Source organism: Astatotilapia calliptera, chromosome 15, assembly GCF_964374335.1.
Source record: "Astatotilapia calliptera chromosome 15, fAstCal68.1, whole genome shotgun sequence".
NCBI classification, from domain to species: Eukaryota; Metazoa; Chordata; class Actinopteri; order Cichliformes; family Cichlidae; genus Astatotilapia; species Astatotilapia calliptera.
In genome coordinates, this window is record NC_137436.1 from 14572227 (window position 1) to 14591658 (window position 19432).

General features: G+C 39.8%; 1 protein-coding gene across 1 annotated transcript; it reads left to right on the forward strand.

Moving 5' to 3' along the window:
- The first annotated feature begins 5481 nt into the window (after positions 1 to 5481).
- Positions 5482 to 8496, forward strand: LOC113037550 (cysteine-rich venom protein-like). The gene is made up of 7 exons (XM_026194777.2): positions 5482 to 5719; positions 5934 to 6025; positions 6190 to 6280; positions 6854 to 6996; positions 7090 to 7184; positions 7564 to 7646; positions 8313 to 8496. Exons 1-7 carry the CDS (start codon positions 5641 to 5643, stop codon positions 8438 to 8440), a joined length of 711 nt encoding a protein of 236 aa, XP_026050562.2. The 5' UTR covers positions 5482 to 5640; the 3' UTR covers positions 8441 to 8496.
- The last annotated feature ends 10936 nt before the right edge of the window (positions 8497 to 19432 follow it).

The following is a 19432-nucleotide window of genomic DNA, read 5'->3' on the forward strand; positions in this document are numbered from 1 at the left end:
TAAGGTTTTGATAGAAATCAATTTGATGTCTAAGTCTTAAAAAGTAGGTGAAAGAGTTTCCATTTGTGAATCACAGAGCTGAAGTGATTGACTGATTTGGCATATTTTGAAAACGGTGATCTGAGCATCTTTTGCACAGGTGAGTTTGCGTTATGAGAACAGCCTTTACTGTTTCGAGAACTGCATTGAGAGTGGTGAGAATGATGTTCCTTGTCATGGTCCTGGGTCATGGGACACAGTGTTTTGAGTTTCACTGTATTTTATTATTCATTCATGTTCTAGTTTCATTTTAGCTTATTTAGTTAATATTTATTATGCCTAGGTTGCTGTTATTGTTCGTTGTTTAGTAGATTCCCCTTGTGTCTTCACCCTTGTGTTTTGGTCTCCCTTGCCCTTTATGTTGTCATGTCTGCATCTCGTCATGTTTACTGTTTATTTTGAAAGTCTTGTTTCCATGTTCATTGTGTTTTGGCTCACTTCCCCTGTGGCGTCATAATGTTCATTCTAGTCAGCTGTTTCCTCATATGTCTCCACTTCCCCTGATCACCTCATGTGTGTATTTAAGTCTTTTGTCTCTTACTGTTCATTGTCAGGTTGTCTGCCTATATTTCCCCATGTTAGTCATAGTCAAAGTCATAGTCAAAGTTATAGTCTTGTCTTACTTGTCGGGTTTAGTTTTTCTTTATTCATGAGGTTCATGTTTGTGTAGTCCTCCTCTTGATTTTGGTTTTGATTCTTGTCACAGCCCAAATAAAGGTTCGCTTCTTGTTTAACTTCAGTTCAGTTCTCCCGTGTCTGCTTTTTGGGTCCGTACCTTAAACTCAGCGGTTGCCCAGCCGTGACAGTTCCTGATTGGAGAAAAACAATAGAGAAAAAATATAAACTGACAAAACCTCTGCTTTTATATGGTTGGTCACGTTTGTTAAAGTTGACTTAGACTGTATTTGATTAGCAGCACCTAGCTAATTATCCTCTTACTTCTAGTGGAAGCAGTAAGTATGCACTTAATGAGGAGTTTAATATGATCTTCGATACCCATCATCCAGATGGATGGCAAAACAACTAGTAGCTCAGTGTTCCAACATTTGGTAGAAGTAACTGTTTTCATAGCTTGAGATCAATGAGGTACCACACAAATGTTACCGCAAGGGGGAGTCAGGACGACAGGTCATGGGCAGATATGATCACCCCCACCCAACATTGGGTAACACGGCCCAAGTACGATGGAAGAAACAACATTAAGTGGGAGAGTAACTAACCTAAAAGATAGGATCATGGCGAAGGTTTCAATCTGGACCCTCCGCAACCGGCTACCAATATTACGTGAAGTACCCTCTGAAGGTCTACTAGAAGATGTGAATACAGCACTAAGGACAAACCCTACTGCACAGAAACTAGTCAGCTGATCTACACCACAGTAACAGTGATCCGTGAGATGCTTGGCTACAAGATGAACAGCCACAAGGAGCAGTACCCTCCATGGAGAAGGAGACTAGAGGCCAAGATCAAGGTAGCACAGAGGGAAGTTAACCAACTATCACAGTTGCAGAAAGGTGCAATGAAGAAGGTGCCTTGGTACCCGAGGCCTTGGAAACTGCCAAACAAAGACTCACACCCAGGCGCTTGAAGAGGTATACCAGAGAGATAGAGCCCAGAAGAACAAACCAGCTCTACCCCACAGAACCATCTAAGGTGTACTCCCAGTAGCAGGAGAACAATATGAGAACAGCCTCACCAATGTTGGAGATGGAGCAAAACTGAAATAGCATATAGGAGAAGGACACAATCCATAATCGCGATGCTCAGTGGCTAGTGGATGTAAGAGCAGAACACAGGAATCTCCCTAACAGGGTCCAGTAACCATCACATTGACAAACATCCCAGGAAAGGTCTCCGGTATGAAGAGTTGGACAGCACCAGGTCCCGCCATGATTCATGCCTACTGGTTGAAGAAGCTGACTGCACTCCTTGAGTGTATGGCAGAATGGCTAACTGAAGGTTGGACTGTCCAGATCCCTAAGGATCCCCAGAAGAGACCCTCACCATCTAACGACTGGCCAATAACCTGCCTCAGTACCACATGGAAGCTCCTGCAACATGTAGAAGATGGTAAAACAGGCAAATGCTGAGAAATGGGCCAATACCTGCTCCATGAGTCACAGTCCTGCCAGTAACGGAACGATCAGCAGTAAGTTCCTGTTTCTTTGACTGCTTTAATCCAGTAACCACAAGGAATCAGTCATTTTGAATCAGTAGTACAACCATGCATGGAAAAAACACAGAAGCATGCAAATAGCAGCACATAATGAATCCTTACATGTTGGACAGAAAAAAAAAATCCTTATTTCTCGTTTTGTTGGTCTAGGTTTAACTGGTATTTTATGTTTGTCTTTTTTCTGTACCGATGTAATCATGTTTCCTTTATTGTTTTATGAAGGGGCCCTTCGTCGTCATCACTTTCCTAGATTTCACGAGGCAAGACAGCAAATTTCCTTCGAGTTCTTAATGTGAGCACTCACACTTGACTTCACGAAGACGATGAAGATGAATTTTCTTTGATGAGTGATCTCGAACTGAGCATTCATTTGTTTTGGGATTTAAAAAGTGTCACCACACTGATTAAACTATCGTACAGGTCCAGCTTTCAGAACACCTGGAGCAACGTAATCCAGACTTAGAACGACGAGGTGAAGGACTTCAGCTATGGAGTGGGATCTATCAATGGAGGAGTGGTGGGACACTAAACACAGGTTCTTCTCCACCTTCTTCTCTGGGCTGCTCCCTTTAGGAGTCGCCACAGTAGATCATCTGCCTCCATCTCGTCCTATCAATTCCATCCTCTTCTGTCACACCAACCCTTCTTCCTTCTTCACTACACCCATGAACCTTCTCTGAGGTCTTCCTCTTTTCCTCCTGTCAGGCAGCTCCATCTTCAAAACCCTTTGTCCAGTATACCTTGTATCCTTCCCCTGCACATGTCCAACTTTATCTCTAAACCCCTTGTTTTTTTGGATAAAAAAATATTTTTATGCTTTTGTTTTATGCTTCTTTATCACAGTAACTGTCCCAAACTGAAGCAACAGTGGAGCTCCAACTACCCAACTGTGACTTTGTGGTTTCCCACTTCTTGCAAGTGCGCCAATCAGATTATCTAAATCCCACAAACGTGCTGACTGGTCAGCTTCAACAAACATATGCTTATTAAAAACATGCATTCGTGTTGTGTCTTCCCAGCTTTGTTCCCTTAAACCGCCATATGAAAAATGTAAAATTTTTATGCTCTAGGAGAGTAAATTGTTTGCTTGATGTGTAATTAGCAGAGATTAAAGAAGAAACTTACTTTGGTGGTCAACTCTGAGGACAAGCACTGCTGTTAGCCCAAGGGCCGTTAGCATTTAACTTTATAGCAGGGTTAAACTTGCAGAGAGTAAGAGGAGCAGACCCAATAGGGTGCATTTCTTAAGAGTGATCACAAAAAGAATTCAATAAGAAAAATTCATAGTTTGACCAGTACTAGTATTTCTAATTAGCCTTCTATATTTAAAAAAAAAAAACTTGTTTAAAATAATAACTGGCTGAATAAACCATAAATTACGATATCAAATAAGTTTTTATAAAACCTCCGCTAACACACTCACAATGAGTTAATGATTAAATATATAAATAAATGTGCATTTAAACACTTTGCTAATCACTTTCTTTATAAATAATGAACATGAACACATTATTTATGAGCTCATTAATGAAAAAGAAACATGTATTTCCCTCGCCACATATTATCAGAGGTGTGGACTCGAGTCACATGACTTGGACTCGAGTCAGACTCGAGTCATTAATTTTATGACTTTAGACTTGACTTGAAAAAATGTTCTAAGACTTGTGACTTGACTTGGACTTTTACACCAATGACTTGGGACTTGAATTGGACTTGAACCGGTTTACTTGAAAAGACTTGATATTTTACCCCAAATATAAAATTTAACATGCATATTATATAGAGATTGAAAATGTGACGTCATTCACGGGTAGAACCGCAAAGGATTCTGGGAACTCGTGGCAAGCGGTACTAGCGCACGCAGGCTTTCAATTGAAATCAGTTATACAGCGATAAAAAGAAACACAAAAATGTCAAGAAGCTGTTGTATTATTAACTGCAATAGCCGGTCGCATGACAGCCACGGGAAGCCGACGGGTAAAGAGATCGGTTGTTATCGGATTACGTCGTTGAAGAGAAATTGTTCGAGCCATGTTTCCGAAGTAACAAAGACTCGACGGATGGCCTGGATTGCAGCCATTCAAAGACCAAATATAACGTCCCAGAACACTCCAGCTCACAGGTTAGTCTGCTCCAAGCATTTACACGAAGGTCAGTGTTTTTTAGTAGTTAATACGTCATTTTCATAACATAATTAGTGATATAGGTTACAAGCAAGTCTGGCGCTGAACAGAAATTGTCGCGCTATGCTCCTTTATTTATTGTGCATAAATAGTGAATTGTCCTGACACAATATTGCGTTTCGCTTCTGTTATTATGGTACATTGACAAAAACATATACTTTTATTCACAGGATAAAACAGGTTTTTTGTATCACTAATTGCCCAGTACGATTACAGCATACAATATTATTGTCACTGCTACATTTCTGTGATGCTACCAGAAATTATTTCCACTACTAATTAATTACCGTTGAGCTCAAAGGTCCTATTAATAAACGGTTAAGGAATGTGTATTTATGACGACGATTTGTGAGACTGGTAAACTTATGATAGGTACGAATGTCTTTCGTTCTACACGGTGCGTTTCAAGGTCCTGCACCCATCCGTCGGTAAACTGTACCTGGGCTTGTTGCAGTGACCTGAAGTTACTAAACTTCATGAGTGTATGCACTCACTCCAAGAACCGTATGATTATAAATATGCATATAAATATGCTAAGATGAGATAGCTGACTTCATCTAACTAGCAAATGTTGTCCAGGCTACGTTGGTGATACAGTTTTTTTTTAATGTGTATGATATTTTTGTCATGCGATTTTAAAGCCGGTCCTACAACCGCATCCAAGAATAACATGCAGCTTATCTCAGAACTGTCGGTGAAAATTATTCTTGGAGCTAGGTTTAATTGAGCTGCATTTTAAAGAGGTGCAATTTCACAATTTGTGTATATTTTCTAAGTTCACTATTTTGTCATGTGTTGAGAAAAACACAGATTAAAAAATTACATGGTCTAATATTTACATTTAGCATAACTGCAACATTATTTTTTCGTTTTTTTTGAATGACTCGAAAGGACTTGAAATTCAAAGTTTCAGACTTGTGACTTGACTCGGACTTTTACACCAGTGACTTGAGACTCGACTCTGACTTGCCTGACATTACTTGAGACTTGACTTGAGACTTGAGGATAAAGACTTGAGACTTACTTGAGACTTGCAAAACAATGACTTGGTCCCACCTCTGCATATTATGTACTAAGGATGAGTAATGCTTTACCAATGATGGATTAAGCATTTACTAATGCCTTATTATTGCTTAATGTCATTGTTGTGACGTGTTACTGGTTCACACATGTCTGAGTGGTACTGGCTCTATAAATGAGACCTGCGGGCTCTTGCAGTCATTGACAGTCTTAGATTAAACAATGACGTTTTACACTTTTCTTCTGCTGTGCGCTCTGGGCCTCACTGCAGTCCTTCAGGTGCCTGGCACCTTGGGGGTAAGTAAAGTCATATATCCTCTTTAAAGTTGTTTTCATTTGGTTATTTCTTCATTTTTGAGCAATAATTTTTTTACCATTATTTTTTCTCTCATCTCTGAAAATCACATCTGAAGCAGGGTGAGTGTGGCAGTTATTCATACATAAATCTTGACCGATATGAACTATATTTAATCTCTCATTCAAGGTGTTAATTTGCTTTTAATGCTTTCATTTAGTGACCACTACGACTGAGAAGAATGAGATTGTGAACAAGCACAATACTCTGAGGGGGAATGTTCAGCCTACTGCGAGCAACATGTTGAAGATGGTAAAACTCAGAAGTTATAATGTTAATGCTTTGCACAACTAACATTATACTGTTGTGTCATGTTCAGCTTAATAATGAAAGCACACAGCACTTTTTTGTGTACACATTTGTTTTTATCTACATGTTCTGATTTAACGGGCCGTCTTGTCCTCTGCTCCCTGCAGAACTGGAACAATGAGTCTGAAGCCACTGCTCAGAGATGGGCTAACACCTGCTCCATGAAGCATAGTCCTGCCAGCGACAGAGTGATCAACAGTAAGTTCCTCATTACTCCTCGCGCCTTACAAAAAAACACCACAAAAGCACAGAAAAAAAAGCACTTTTGTGTTTGTTTTTTACATGTTTAACTGTTTTGTTTTTTTACTTTTAAGTTTATAAAGTGATGTGGAAGTACATTTTAGATATATTTATGGCAGCGCGGTTTAATTAACTCAGTTGTATTTGTGTTTGCTTTTGTCCCGAAGGTAAGAAATGTCAGATTGAGAGTGGCACGGCAGTGCAATACGGAAAAACAGGGAAAGATGCATATAACAGCACATTATGAATCACTATCTTAACAGTTTGGTTTGTTAACATTTTGTAATTCTTTTCTGTTTGTTTCTCTAAGTTTTAGAAAGTGTTATTTTTCTGAACTGCCATCATCATCTTTCATTTATTGGGCAATATTTTGCAAAGATGCTTTTCTCAAGTCCTTTGATTTCACAAGATGATGATGATGATGATGATGATGAATTTTCTTTGATGAGTGATCTCGAACTGAGCATTCATTTGTTTTGGGATTTAAAAAGTCTCACCAACCTGATTAAACTATCTCACTCCTCCTCTTAGCCAGCGGCTGTGGGGAAAATCTGTACATGTCCAGCTTTCAGAACACCTGGAGCAACGCAATCCAGTCCTGGTATGACGAGGTGAAGGACTTCAGCTATGGCGTGGGATCTATCAATGGAGGAGTGGTGGGACACTACACACAGGTACAGTGATACATATACATGCACTTAACTAAAAGTGATTCTTAAGCCCAAACCCTGGCTTTAAAAACATTTGTATTTTGTCTCTCTGTGCAGGTTGTTTGGTACAGGTCTAATCAGATCGGCTGTGCTATGGCCTACTGTCCCAACTCTGCTTACAAGTACTTCTACGTCTGCCATTACTGCCCACCGTACGTATATAGCATCTTACCATAATGATGTGTTGTATAAAATGGCATATTTTAATCTTTTGAACGTCCTCTTTTGTCTGCAACCTGTATCAGTATTATTTGTACATTTTAGACCCTCATAAGCTAAGTCATTAGTGATTCTAATATACAATGATGAAATGATCACTAGGAGCAGTGATTGAATTGCAATTCCTTCAAGAAGAATATGTGGATTTTGTCATTCATTTAATGCACAGAAATTTGCATATAATTTGTCATTAAATTGTATTTCAGAGTTGCTTTGAGTTCTCATAGGATAACAGTGACATGTTTGGGATGACATCCAGCGTTAGTGTTTGCTGTGATTTTTAATATTTGATGGTCTGACCTACAATTACAGTGGAAACTACCAGTTAACCCAACCCTACAAGAAAGGACCCTCCTGCGGTGACTGTCCCAACGCCTGTGAAAACAACCTGTGCAGTAAGTAGAAATATCCTATAGGAATATAATAGTTGTAAACAAGGTGAGATATACATGTTTCTGTTTTGCAGACCTTTAGGGACATTTCAATGTAAGCCTTTGATAAAGTAATATATTGTGTAAAGATGAAGTTACATTGGTTCTGTGTGCACCACATACAATAAAGTTGCACGCAACAACAGTCAGCTTAAGGCACTTTATATTGTAGGTTAAAGACACTACAATAATACAGTGGGGATTATATGCATAAATTTTGTTACAGCACTTTCAGAATGGCATCCACTTTAATTAAATGTATTAACCAATGTTATCAATAAATGATCAGACAGAAGAGGGTTTTCAGGGATTAGTGTTAAATGTTCAGCTCTTATGCTTTTTATGTGAGAACAAGATCCAGAGTGTGATTAAAGTAATCTTTTACATTCTGAGAAAAGCAAATTGAGTCTAATATTGGAGTGAATGTAGTGTTGGAGCTGTCATTTTCGGGTATCTAAATGGATGTTAAAATCATCCACAACAATTATTTTATCTGAACTAAGCACCAAATTTAATGGATCATCTTATAGCTAAATTTATTTTAGCTGATAAACAAAGCTAAACTAAAACTGTTGTCTCCTCACCAACTTAATGCTTATTATGTTCTTTATGCTTTTCTCTCTCTCGCAGCCAACCCCTGTCCCTTCTCTGATAAGTACAGTAACTGTCCCCAGCTGAAGCAGCAGTCGGGCTGCAACAACCCAACTGTTGCCTCTTGGTGCCCCGCCTCCTGTAAATGCACCAATCAGATTATCTAAATGCCCCATGTCCAAATGTGTACTGATTGGTCAGCTTCAATAAAGATATGCATAACAAAAACCTGCGTTTGTGATGTGCATTCAGAATCAGAAATCAGAAAGGGTTTTATTGCCAAATGTTGAGCAGGTTTACAACATTAGGAAATTGCTGCGGTGCTTCAGTGCAAACATACTGTCATAAATTCCAGTTCTTCTTACCTATCTAACCACCATATGCTGTTAGTGAGTAAATGGTCTGTTTGACTGGGTCAGTAATTAGCAGAGATTAAAAAGGAAATTTACTTTGGCACACTATTTCTGAGGAAAAACACTGCCGGCAGGAGCAGATGCCCTTTGACTTTACGTGAGGTGTAAACTCACAGAGAGGAAGAGGAGCAGGGTGGATTTGGCAGAGGTTAGGAGGAAATACAAAAAAAAACCAACACAAACTTGAGCCAAGAAACATCCACAGTTTGAGACCGCATCTGATAGCAGTGATTAATTATGATATACACCACAAGTAGAATTTTAGATTTTTTTCTTTTATATTTAAGTGCCTTGATTTAAGTGGTTAGATTATAATTAGATTATTTTGTATTTATCAAATACAAAATAATGGGCCATTTGTCGCAGGATCTTTCAAGTATTTTTGACTTTCAAGTTTTGTTTTTGTGGTTTTAATTATTCTTTTTGATTCTTGAGTGTTCTTCTGAGTTCCTGGTTGCATTAGAGGTTATTGTTCCTTCCTCTTGTCCCAGTACTTCTGTATTAGGGTCATCCATGTGTCTGTGTTTCCCTGTTTAGTTATCTCTTCTCACGTCCCACTTTATTGTGATAGTTAGTCGTCCCTTGAGTCTTGCTCTTGGTCTTACTTCCCTTTTCTCATCCGCCATGATTTAGTTCAGCTGTGTCTTGCTTTCCCCTTTTGTCTCCACCTCCCTGCTTGCTCTTCTGTGTGGGTACAGATAAATAGTGCTGTCCTCCCATTAGTCGTTTGTCAGAGCTTTTGTTTGCATGCACTTAGTGTTTCCTGATTTCGTGTGGTCCTTTAACTTTGTACGTAGTTTACTTTTTCCTTTCAAACTTTGTTTCACATTTCTCCCTTGCCCTTTATGTTATTTTCTCTGGACATTTTTTTAACAGCCAAAATAAACTCGTCACTTTTTGTTACAGCTCGCCTTTTTCCCCTTTTTCGCATTTTGGGTCTAAAACTCCATTACTGACAGACTGTGACAGTATTGTGCATTTACATATGACTTTAAAAGTTTTAAAGGTCGCCCAACTGATATAATCAATAAAATAGTACGCTAATGATGTAATAGCTCATACAGCTTACAATCTATCACACATTTTTCTTTGAGGAGTACAGAAAAAGGTCTCATTCACCACCAAATTAAAGTGTTTAAATTCAGGAGCATGGATAAAGACTGAGTACTAACCACAGCCATGTCAATTATCTTACTGGTATTAGCATAATGGCAAAAGGAAGACCTCATCCATATCATCCCAAAAGTACCACTTTGTCCATGATCAAGACCAGCAAAATAATAATCATCACCATCTAGCAGGTGGTAGGGCTGGAGTCTTTGTAAGAATTAAAGAGAGAGAATGATGTGAGAGCGGGCCGGGTTTCTTTCAATTCTAAGTTTCCATTTTAGCACATAACAAAAGATGCTGTCGGCCACTAAGCATCTTTAGAACCAAAACCTTCATGATATGCCACCAAAGCATTTCTTGATGTTATCCGATTGACACCGAGCATTATTTTATTGGCTTGTAGCTTCCATCTAGAATTATCATTGAAAAGAAGAGACTCGTCAAAAATATATCAACAGGGTGGGAATAGCAGATATAGGATTGTGAATGTTGAAAAGCATCCTTCAGGTTTTTCACTCATAAATACAGAATGTTATGCTGATCATGTTGGTGAACCGGATTTCTGGCCTGTCATTGCCAATCAAGACCCAGTGCCATGGTACTAGCTTTTGACCAGACCTAACCTAGCTTAAGACATAATTATGCTGTAATCCAACTTACGTATAGATGGCAGAAAGGAGCACACAAACACTCATTTTCTAAACATAATAATCCAAACTGGCATATTCAGGAGTAGCGCAAAACAACAGATATGACCTTGACCTCAAGCATAGTTTATTTAAAGACCATTTGGGTGATCATTGTGTGCAAGTTTTAATAAAAGTTGACCACTACTCTGGGAGAAGTGGGGATTCCTGTGAATTGTGGATGGATGGACAACAGATGACATCCTTCAGGCAAATGAGCTAAAATGTATTTTGAAAAAAGTGCTACTTTGGCTCTGATGCGTCTCTGTGTTTGTTGTGGCTGATCTAGTCTAAAGCAACAGAAGTCTATCTGGCTCTGAATTATGAAAGCATACACATGTTCATCATTAGCAAGATATAGGTATAGCTTAGTTTTAAATGACAACTTCCCCGCTGTATTGGCCCTGAAAATAGCATCACATCCAGAGAAGGCGGGATTAAATTGTCAATACAGACTTATCCCTCCATGACCAGTTGGATACCATCATTTTCTTTCAGATTGCATGCTTTTACTTTAACTGCTCATTTGAAAAAGAAATGCTCTTACTTTCCCACATGCAAGGCTGAGAGAGAGTGCTTCTCCTCAGGGGTCAACTCCACATGTCCCAGCTACACAGCAGGTTCCTGGTTCACATAAGGTTGTGTCTGTGTGAGGCAGGCTCATGCAGTCTACCAATGAGGAGCACAGATAGATCTACAGGCTCGTCTGGTTGGAATTCATCCCAACTGGATCCTTTTTTTCTTGCCTTGAGTTTCCACTTTTCACTAAGTGGCGGGTGTGTTTATTCCAGCTCATAAAATAGTCCAATCCAACTTACACATTAGATTTCCTATTGCTGCCTTGTCGCACGGACTGCCATTGTTTGGAAATTAGTTCCCTTTCCATGCAATAACAAACTTCTTTCATTGAAAATAAACAATTGGACTGCACTTTTATAACACTGAGCGTAAGCCAAAAAGTCCTCTCTGCTCACATCACAGCATATGGGATTCAAACCAAAAGCTGTAAGACAGATGAGTGAACTACCTGAAGTGAGCAAACGGGGGAGCTGCAAGGAGTTTCTATTCCCCCAGCAGAGGGGTGATAAGGGGATGAGTTTTTCCTCTGCCAGCGGGTGCAACGATAGCAGAGGTCTTCTGGTTTGGTCGGACTCGATAAGCCCTGTCTTGCCATCCTGTGGGGCTTATCAGCTGCAGCAGCGAGTCTCAACAGTTAGTCCCACAGCCAGAAAATGTTTACAGCTTTGGCGTCGGTTTGTCTTCCTGAAATGCAGATTGTGTAAAACAGAAATAATTACATGTTTGTTAAAGCATGTTTGTTGTTGAGTTTATTCATATCTATAATTAGCCATGGTGGATTTTGCTGCATAAGATAAATTCATTCTCTATAGTCATTTTATCTAAACTTGCATGGGCTGAGTTAAAATCAGACAGCTTATGTTAACACAGCTAAAATAGCTTGCTACATCTGCTCCAACAGACAGCTTTGCTGCATGTGTAGCAAACAAGAAAGGTTACATTTCCCTTGTTATTTCTTTTAATAAACCAGTGATGGGAGGGGAATAAGTTGACGGAAGCACAGAAGAGACATTTTAATAGGCAGGAAGACACATACATCAGTCTGTCCAGAGACTGTCCAGCCCTTATCTCGCCACATCAAATACAGTCCCTTTGGATTAGAAACAGGATGCCTAAAAAAGAACCGAGTGCATCTGAACCTGACAAAAGATCTCGAGATTCAGTGCAACAAATTAGTATTGCATTCCTCCAACTTACTTGAAAACTAAGATTAAACAATACACACACAAAAAATTAATACTTTTCCCTCACAGACATGAAGCAATAATATTATTAAAATGAAAATGAAATATTTCAAATTAAAGGTTTATTCATTTCAATACTTAATCAGTGAGGAAAATATGCTTGCTATAAACTGAACGTTTGACCAAATTTAACATTTTTCTCTGTACTTGTGTAGCAAAGTGACTTGGAAAATTTACACAATATGATCATATTCTTTGAGTGCATGCAGAGAGAAAGTAACATCCAAAAGTTAAACGCTTTACTGCGTGTCTGTCATTACTGTCGAAACCATGAAGTGGTTATTGTTCATGTTCGTTATTCATGTTGTTTAAAAAGACAAAAATATATGAAATAAAAGGTTTTTTTCCCCAGTATGTTCCTTGAGTTTATCTCAAATTGGGCTGAAAATTAAACATCTCCAGTAAATGAAAAGTTTTCATTTCAAGAATTGGACATTTAAAGTGTACTTTAGTATTATGCATCACTTGTAGCAGTATTAGTAGCATTAAAAATGCAGTTAATGCATTAACTGAACTTCTGGGACAGGCATCTTTGTCTGAGCTGTGATGTCAGGTGCTTGGCTGAAGGAACTCAGTGCAGACATTAATCCAAGTCACTCCTCTTCATTCACGTAGCATCACTATTTTATGTACTTATATTCACATCTCTTACTTGAAGAGCAGCTTTGTGTTGAGAACTATTTTCCCTCCATGACCTTTTCAGCAAAGGCCTCAAACGCACAGCACACCACGCTCAAGTATCACCTGTAGGAAGTGAGCTCCCGCTACACGAACAGTTAGGAAGGCCTCTAATGAAAGCAGAGCACTCGAATTGTGCCACTTCCTTCCTTTCACTGAGTGCCATTAGATGCGGAACAACAAAGCTTGCTGGCAAGCTCCTGACCTTGCTCTTAAGCTTTCAACACAGAAAACAAGAGGAGATCTGAAGCAAAGCTCTCTGAGAACAGCTCTCCTCTGTCACATGCCAGATCACTGACAGATCACTTTTATCGATAAATACTTGAAAGAAGGAGCGCTATAGCATGGTAAACACTGTATTTCTAATCTGTATGCAGTAGTGGGTGCTGCACTAACTTCCCTTTATTGTCCTGAAAGGTTCAAAAACTGTTGTTTTATGATGAGTGCAAAAACTGAGCTCCACCCTATTAAATATAACAGGCCTGGTTCATTTGATAAATTAGCAGGCGGGTGGTGTTCGTTCTCACTGATAGCCATACTCACGCCAATGAGTACATTAGATGTACATTAAGCAAACACTTGGAGAAGAGATCCAAACAAGCTGCAGAGGAAAGGGTTAAACATGGGTGTATCCCAAACAGAATACAGGGCAAAACACGCAAAGCTGCAAAAATAAAATCAAGAGCGAGAAAAATACACAACATATCGATGATGTGGTCATAGCATTTTAAATAAAATGTGTTTATAGTTGTAGAATAAAAACGTAGAGCTCTCCAATGAGGCACCTTCATTGAGGCATTATAAAATATCCATTTTGTGTTCATTATTTTAACAGTTTAAATTCATTATTAAGAGCAACACATGTGCCTGCACATCTTTTCAGGGTTTGGTGTGTTTATAATATTTTTAAATCTTCTGTTTTTCTGTTTCATTTTCTTAACATTTCCTTCATCTGGTGCTGATTATGTAAAAAAGGTTAGAGCAGAGTGGGGAATTTGCAGGAAGTAGTAGAACACAATATGCACACGCATGCATACAAATATATAGTACAATGTGGAGTCTAGACACTGATGGTGGAGAAGATGAAACCTGAGGCTTGGATGGAGCTCTGACTGACTGGGGTTAGGTGGAGGTGGGGAGGAAGTGTGTTGCATGACTGAGATTCTGAAAAGGAGAATGATGAGAACACATGGTGATGTTGTGTGTGTGTGTGTGTGTGTGTGTGTGTGTGTGTGTGTGTGTGTGTGTGTGTGTGTGTGTGTGTGTGTGTGTGTCTCGAGTTCATTTTGAGCTGCAGATGTTAGGTTCTAAGGTAAGTGTATGTGTGACAGACTCAGAGTAAATTGCAGGGTGTGTGTCTGCAGCAGTGAGGCTCACGTATGTATTTGGATCTCTATAATCTATAATCTTGGGCGACCGTGGCTCAGGGGGTTGGGACTCGCATCTGTAACCGGAAGGTCACCGGTTCGATCCCTGGGCTCTCTGTCCTGGCTGTTGTGTCCTTGGGCAAGACGCCTTAACGCCATCTGACCTCAGGAATTCGCATGATAAGGTGGGGCCAGGTTTCACAATGAACACACCCGAAACTCTGGCTGATTGGGACCCACACCCAGTTTCACACCTTGGCTCAGACGATTAGAGGATCATCAGGGGGTCCTTTTGTCCCTCTGTGGGGGGTTACTCCCACTAGGTTATATCTGGGACTCTCCACCATTTGACCTTAGAACTGAAGAAGCTTCTCGGATGAGAGATGAAACGTCTTCAAGCAACTTAAAGAAGTCCAGACGCTTTTCTTTGCAAGCTCCTTTGACTACGATGACCTGGATGACTGAGAACCTTCACAGACATCTTATTTCTTAGTATGATCATCTGATTCCTCGTGTGAGAGTCTTTGTGGGATTTGTGGACTATAAAAAAAACATAAGACAGAATTGTCAGATCAAAATCAATTTTCTCTTTCAAAGTCACTGAAAAGCCATATGTTCATTTATCACAGTGTACCATGCCAAGAAGTGTTGCAGGACTTCAAAGAAATCTTATTAAATGATGTTATCAGATTTTTGTGCGAGAGTCTGAAAAATTACTCAGCTTAGAAGTGAAAAAAAAAACCCTGTAGTTTTGCTATTTGAAGTACCAATCAAGTGTGACTCCTCCAAGAGCAGCTCAGTCTCCACAGGCTGTAATGTTTAACGTCCAACTTTAGAATGGAAATGCACATGCTCGTGCAAAAACAGTTTTGTTCTCTTATTAACAAGAATTTCCCGAATAAAGTATGCCTTTTCTTATCTTACATTTTTCCTTCATACCGAGTGTTATTTTTCTGTAACTCATTTTGAATTGTTAAGGCTTGCAGATATGTATTATTACAGGCAGGACTGTTTGAAATGAAATGCAGGCGTGGGTCTGCTGGGCTTCACCTCCACTAATTCAAGTGACTGAAATGAACCATTGTGTTTGTGGTAACTGCACCTTTTGGCCTTGTGTTATCCAGTCATACTTTGGACTGCTGAGGTGTTATTTTTATTAACAAAACATATGAGAAGTCTTTGTTGCAGTTTTGGTGAGGGAAATTCTACTATTTTATTCTAGTGCTAAGTAGTGGTTGCTGAGTGGTGCTAAATAGTAGCACATATTGCTACTATATGGCTATTATTATAAAGCTAAAGTCATGATTTCAACACAGCACTTCACAAAACAGAGGGTGGCTGTCTGTCTTATGGTTCTCACACCCTCTCTGTGGCACTTGTGCCTCACCAAACATTAGTTTCTGCATAACATTACACATTTCCTGAAATATATTCCTGCACGAAATTATAGACAACTGATATTTGAGAACTGTGACAGAACCATTTACCTGTCCTGGTGTGTATCCATAAAGTATAACACCCTGACAAAAACTGCATGAGAGCAACATTTTCTCCAGAGCACCAGTCTCACTGCAGCACTCTGGGTACCCCCCACCCACTCGGCTCTTGGCCTTAATAATAAATAAGCCTCACAGGTCTTTACATCTGCTTATCTCTGCTGCCACAATAATCTGACACAGACATTTGCCGGGCCTGACATTTACACAGAAACCTGGGAGAGCAGTGCTCCTTCTCATCCTGTGAATCTGCTTGGTATTAGCTGGTGTCAGACAGATGCACTGCCGAAATCCATAAGCTTCGCTCAGGAATGGCTTGTTCGTGCATGGGGTCGATCACTCACGGTTCATTATTTCAGTGAGCAGCAGATGCATTCCTAGTACAGCAGTTGTGTGATGTGAGAGTTTGAAAGGTCAAGTCTTCCTGGAAAGACTGGCAACTGTGTCGAGTGTTTCCACTTGTAAATATTCTTTCTCACTGCAGAACGATGGACTTCAAATTGTTCATGAACGGTCTAATAACCCTTTCCAGATCGATGAGCAGCAACAGTTGCTTATTATTGCCAATGTCCTTACTCCTTCGCACAACACTAAAAATCAACACCGCTCACACACAGTTTGGTTCAACTTATGTTAAATTCTGCATTTTATTTAATTTTTAAACATAAAAAGTTAATTCAGGAACTACTACTTCAACAAGCTCCAGGATCTCAGACGAGATTTCAAAATTCCAGGTTGCGTCTACGTTCCAGATTACAATATTGCAGAAGACGATCTGGAGGAAGCTTGGCGATAAACTAGAAAAAGAAGCAAAGACAGACTGAGTGTTGCAGTCGATAAAAAAACATCACGAGCCAGAAGAAATTCCTCATATGTTTCAGATTATATTCTGTGGCTGTATCGTGCTGAAGGAGAAAATATATATGTATTTACTGTGACAGTCTAAATCTCATAGGGAATATAAATGACAAGATGGAGAAAGATTCATAGCAGGTAATTATTTCTATAGTTGCATAATCAGAGCCCTCCTCTCACCGCTGAGTACTCTACACTAAAAACTACTGCCAAGTGTCATCATAAATTTCAAATTTATTGTTCTCTCACAACCAGCTACAGCTTTTAAAACAGCATGTATTTCACCACAGGCATGTGAAGCATTCTCATTGTCCTCTACAGATATATGATGACAATTTAAAGCACAGTTTAGTTATATTACTTAACATGAAAAACATAAAACACTATTCTCTTACTGCAGCAGTGGTACTGGTTGTATGTGGTGTTTCCATGCTCTCTCTGGGCACTCCAGATTCCTCCCATGGTCCAAAACACCTGGGATAGGCTCCCTCCACCCCAGCCCCCGAGCAGTATCTCCCTCACTAGCAATCTCAATGCAGAGCAATTGAGTTGAAATTCTGCAATGAGTCACAATGCAAAATCTCCACACTCTGTGATCGAACTCCAAGATGACAACACATGGAAACAATCAGAGACTTCTAAGAACATTTGGGAGTGGAGAGGATGGAGCGGGCTGCCTGCAGTCATGATCTCTACCCCAATGAGGTCAGCTTGGACTGTTCATGCCAGACTGACCAGCGCAACCAGATTGGCTAACTTGCAACCAATACTGGTTGAATGCCATCCCACAGCAGGTGTATGACCAAGCTGGCGACCGGCACAAGGATGAGGTTCCAGGTTGTTGTGGTGGTGTATGGTTCCTCAACATGCTGCTGAAGCCCCTGCTTGTTAAATGAATAAATTATTAAACTGCTAATGTGGTTTGTTACTTTAGATTTCAATCCTCCAATTCAATAAAGGACACCAAACAAGAGTCAAGAGCAGAATAGGTCGTGTGGAAGAAAAGATTTGCCGAGTGTTTCATGGGGGCAACCCCCATACTCAACTCTGCTGCTCAGCCCACAAATGCATTTTCCTTACAAATTTAGGAGGAAATAAAAAAAACTGTCCAGCAGTTTAAGATTTGGTGCCAAGAAGCACCGTTACAACAAAAGAAACAATCGACTAAACACAAATTTCCTTACTTTTCGTGATGCGCTTCTTTGAATAACTAGTCCCATGACAAATAGTCGCAAACAACCCTCACGAGAAACTGTCCGTAGCATTGCAAGTATTCAACATTAAAAATGCCACAGTTTTAACGTTGCCCACTGGCTGAGAATAACTGGCTGTTACTATACCCACAACCACAGCCTCTTGGCTATCTTACACATAAATCATCATTGTACGCACACATACATATAAATAGAACATTCTAAGAAAAAGCAAAGTATTTGCACATCGAGCAGTGTGTACAACTCAAACACGGCTTGTTAGATTTGGAATAAACTGTGACTGGCTTTCACTGCTTTGACACAAGGCGTGTGACACAAACTGTGATGAGTACACATGTGGACACATTTGGTATATATTTAACACATGTCCTAGAAGATTAATTAAAGGGAAACTGATGTAACGTTCCTCTGTTTTCACCGGCTGCCAAACAATTCTGCAAACTGTAAATGTTTTCATTGATTCTGAGTTTTAATAATTAAGTTGCTGGTTACATCATAGGTCCTCTCAGCTGTGTAGTCTGTGGTGCTGTTTGCGTGACAAGTCCTTTTCTCTGTTTTCCTCTCCGTACTACATCTCTATCATGCTTAAAAAAGCCTCTTTACATCCTGTGCACTGAAAGCCCACTCCCCATGTTGTTTGGGCTGGGATGTTTTCTCATTTTGCACCCCCCCCCCCCTTCCATTCTTGCTATTTCTATGGGACGTCCTGGGTTGTGGCCCAATCATTTTAGTTTTTATTAAGATGTGGTGATAGTCTGGCAGGTTGATTGCCCGCATGGAGATGCATGAGGAAAGGGTGCGGCAAAGGCCTGTAATTAGGCATCATTTAAAGAAACCCGTGCTAGATAAAGCAATTACCACATCACTGTAGGGAGGCCATAGTACATTGGGATGTACTGCAGAGGAAGCTCTAGCTATCAAAGTATTTCTTCCAACAATAATATCGCAGCAATTCCTTTCAAGCTGGGCAGTTTATATATAAGGATAATCAGAATAGAACAGGGGTGATATTGAATGCCCTTTGACGCATCTCCACTTGCTGCTGTCTCTGCTATGCATGCAATTAGCTTGACATTTAAAAGGCAAAAAGAAGAATGTGGCTTAGCACCGACTTTACGAGAACAAGCCTGGCTCCTGACATGTCACCCGTCGCTCCGTTTGAATGCATTTCTCATCGTTTTCTGCACCAGAAGAAATGTCAAACTTTAATAGAGTTTTAACATATATTTAATGCTTGCACTGGCCTATTATCAGATGCTGCTGGTGTTATCTTTGTAATTGAGGAAACTAGAAAGCAAAGCAAAGATTTATCTATGTATGTGAGCAAACAGAAGAAGTCCCACGGCACTGCAAAGCAACCCCCACCCCTCTGCTGGCTTTCTGCAGCTGGCCTGTTACACATACTCCCTCGAATAGACCGCGTACTGTGTGTGCAAACAGTACACATGGCTTGAAAAAACTTTGTGGAAATAATGAAGTCAAACTTACTATAGAGTACACCTGCTTTCTTCTGGTCA

What these genes read in the sequence shown, in the direction of transcription:
- LOC113037550 (XM_026194777.2), top strand. Translation starts at nt 5,641, where the DNA reads ATGACGTTTTACACTTTTCTTCTGCTGTGCGCTCTGGGCCTCACTGCA. An exon ending in CGAGCAACATGTTGAAGATG is followed by an intron (nt 6,026 to 6,189) that starts GTAAAACTCAGA and finishes TGCTCCCTGCAG; the next exon opens with AACTGGAACAATGAGTCTGA. An exon ending in GTCTGCCATTACTGCCCACC is followed by an intron (nt 7,185 to 7,563) that starts GTACGTATATAG and finishes CTACAATTACAG; the next exon opens with TGGAAACTACCAGTTAACCC.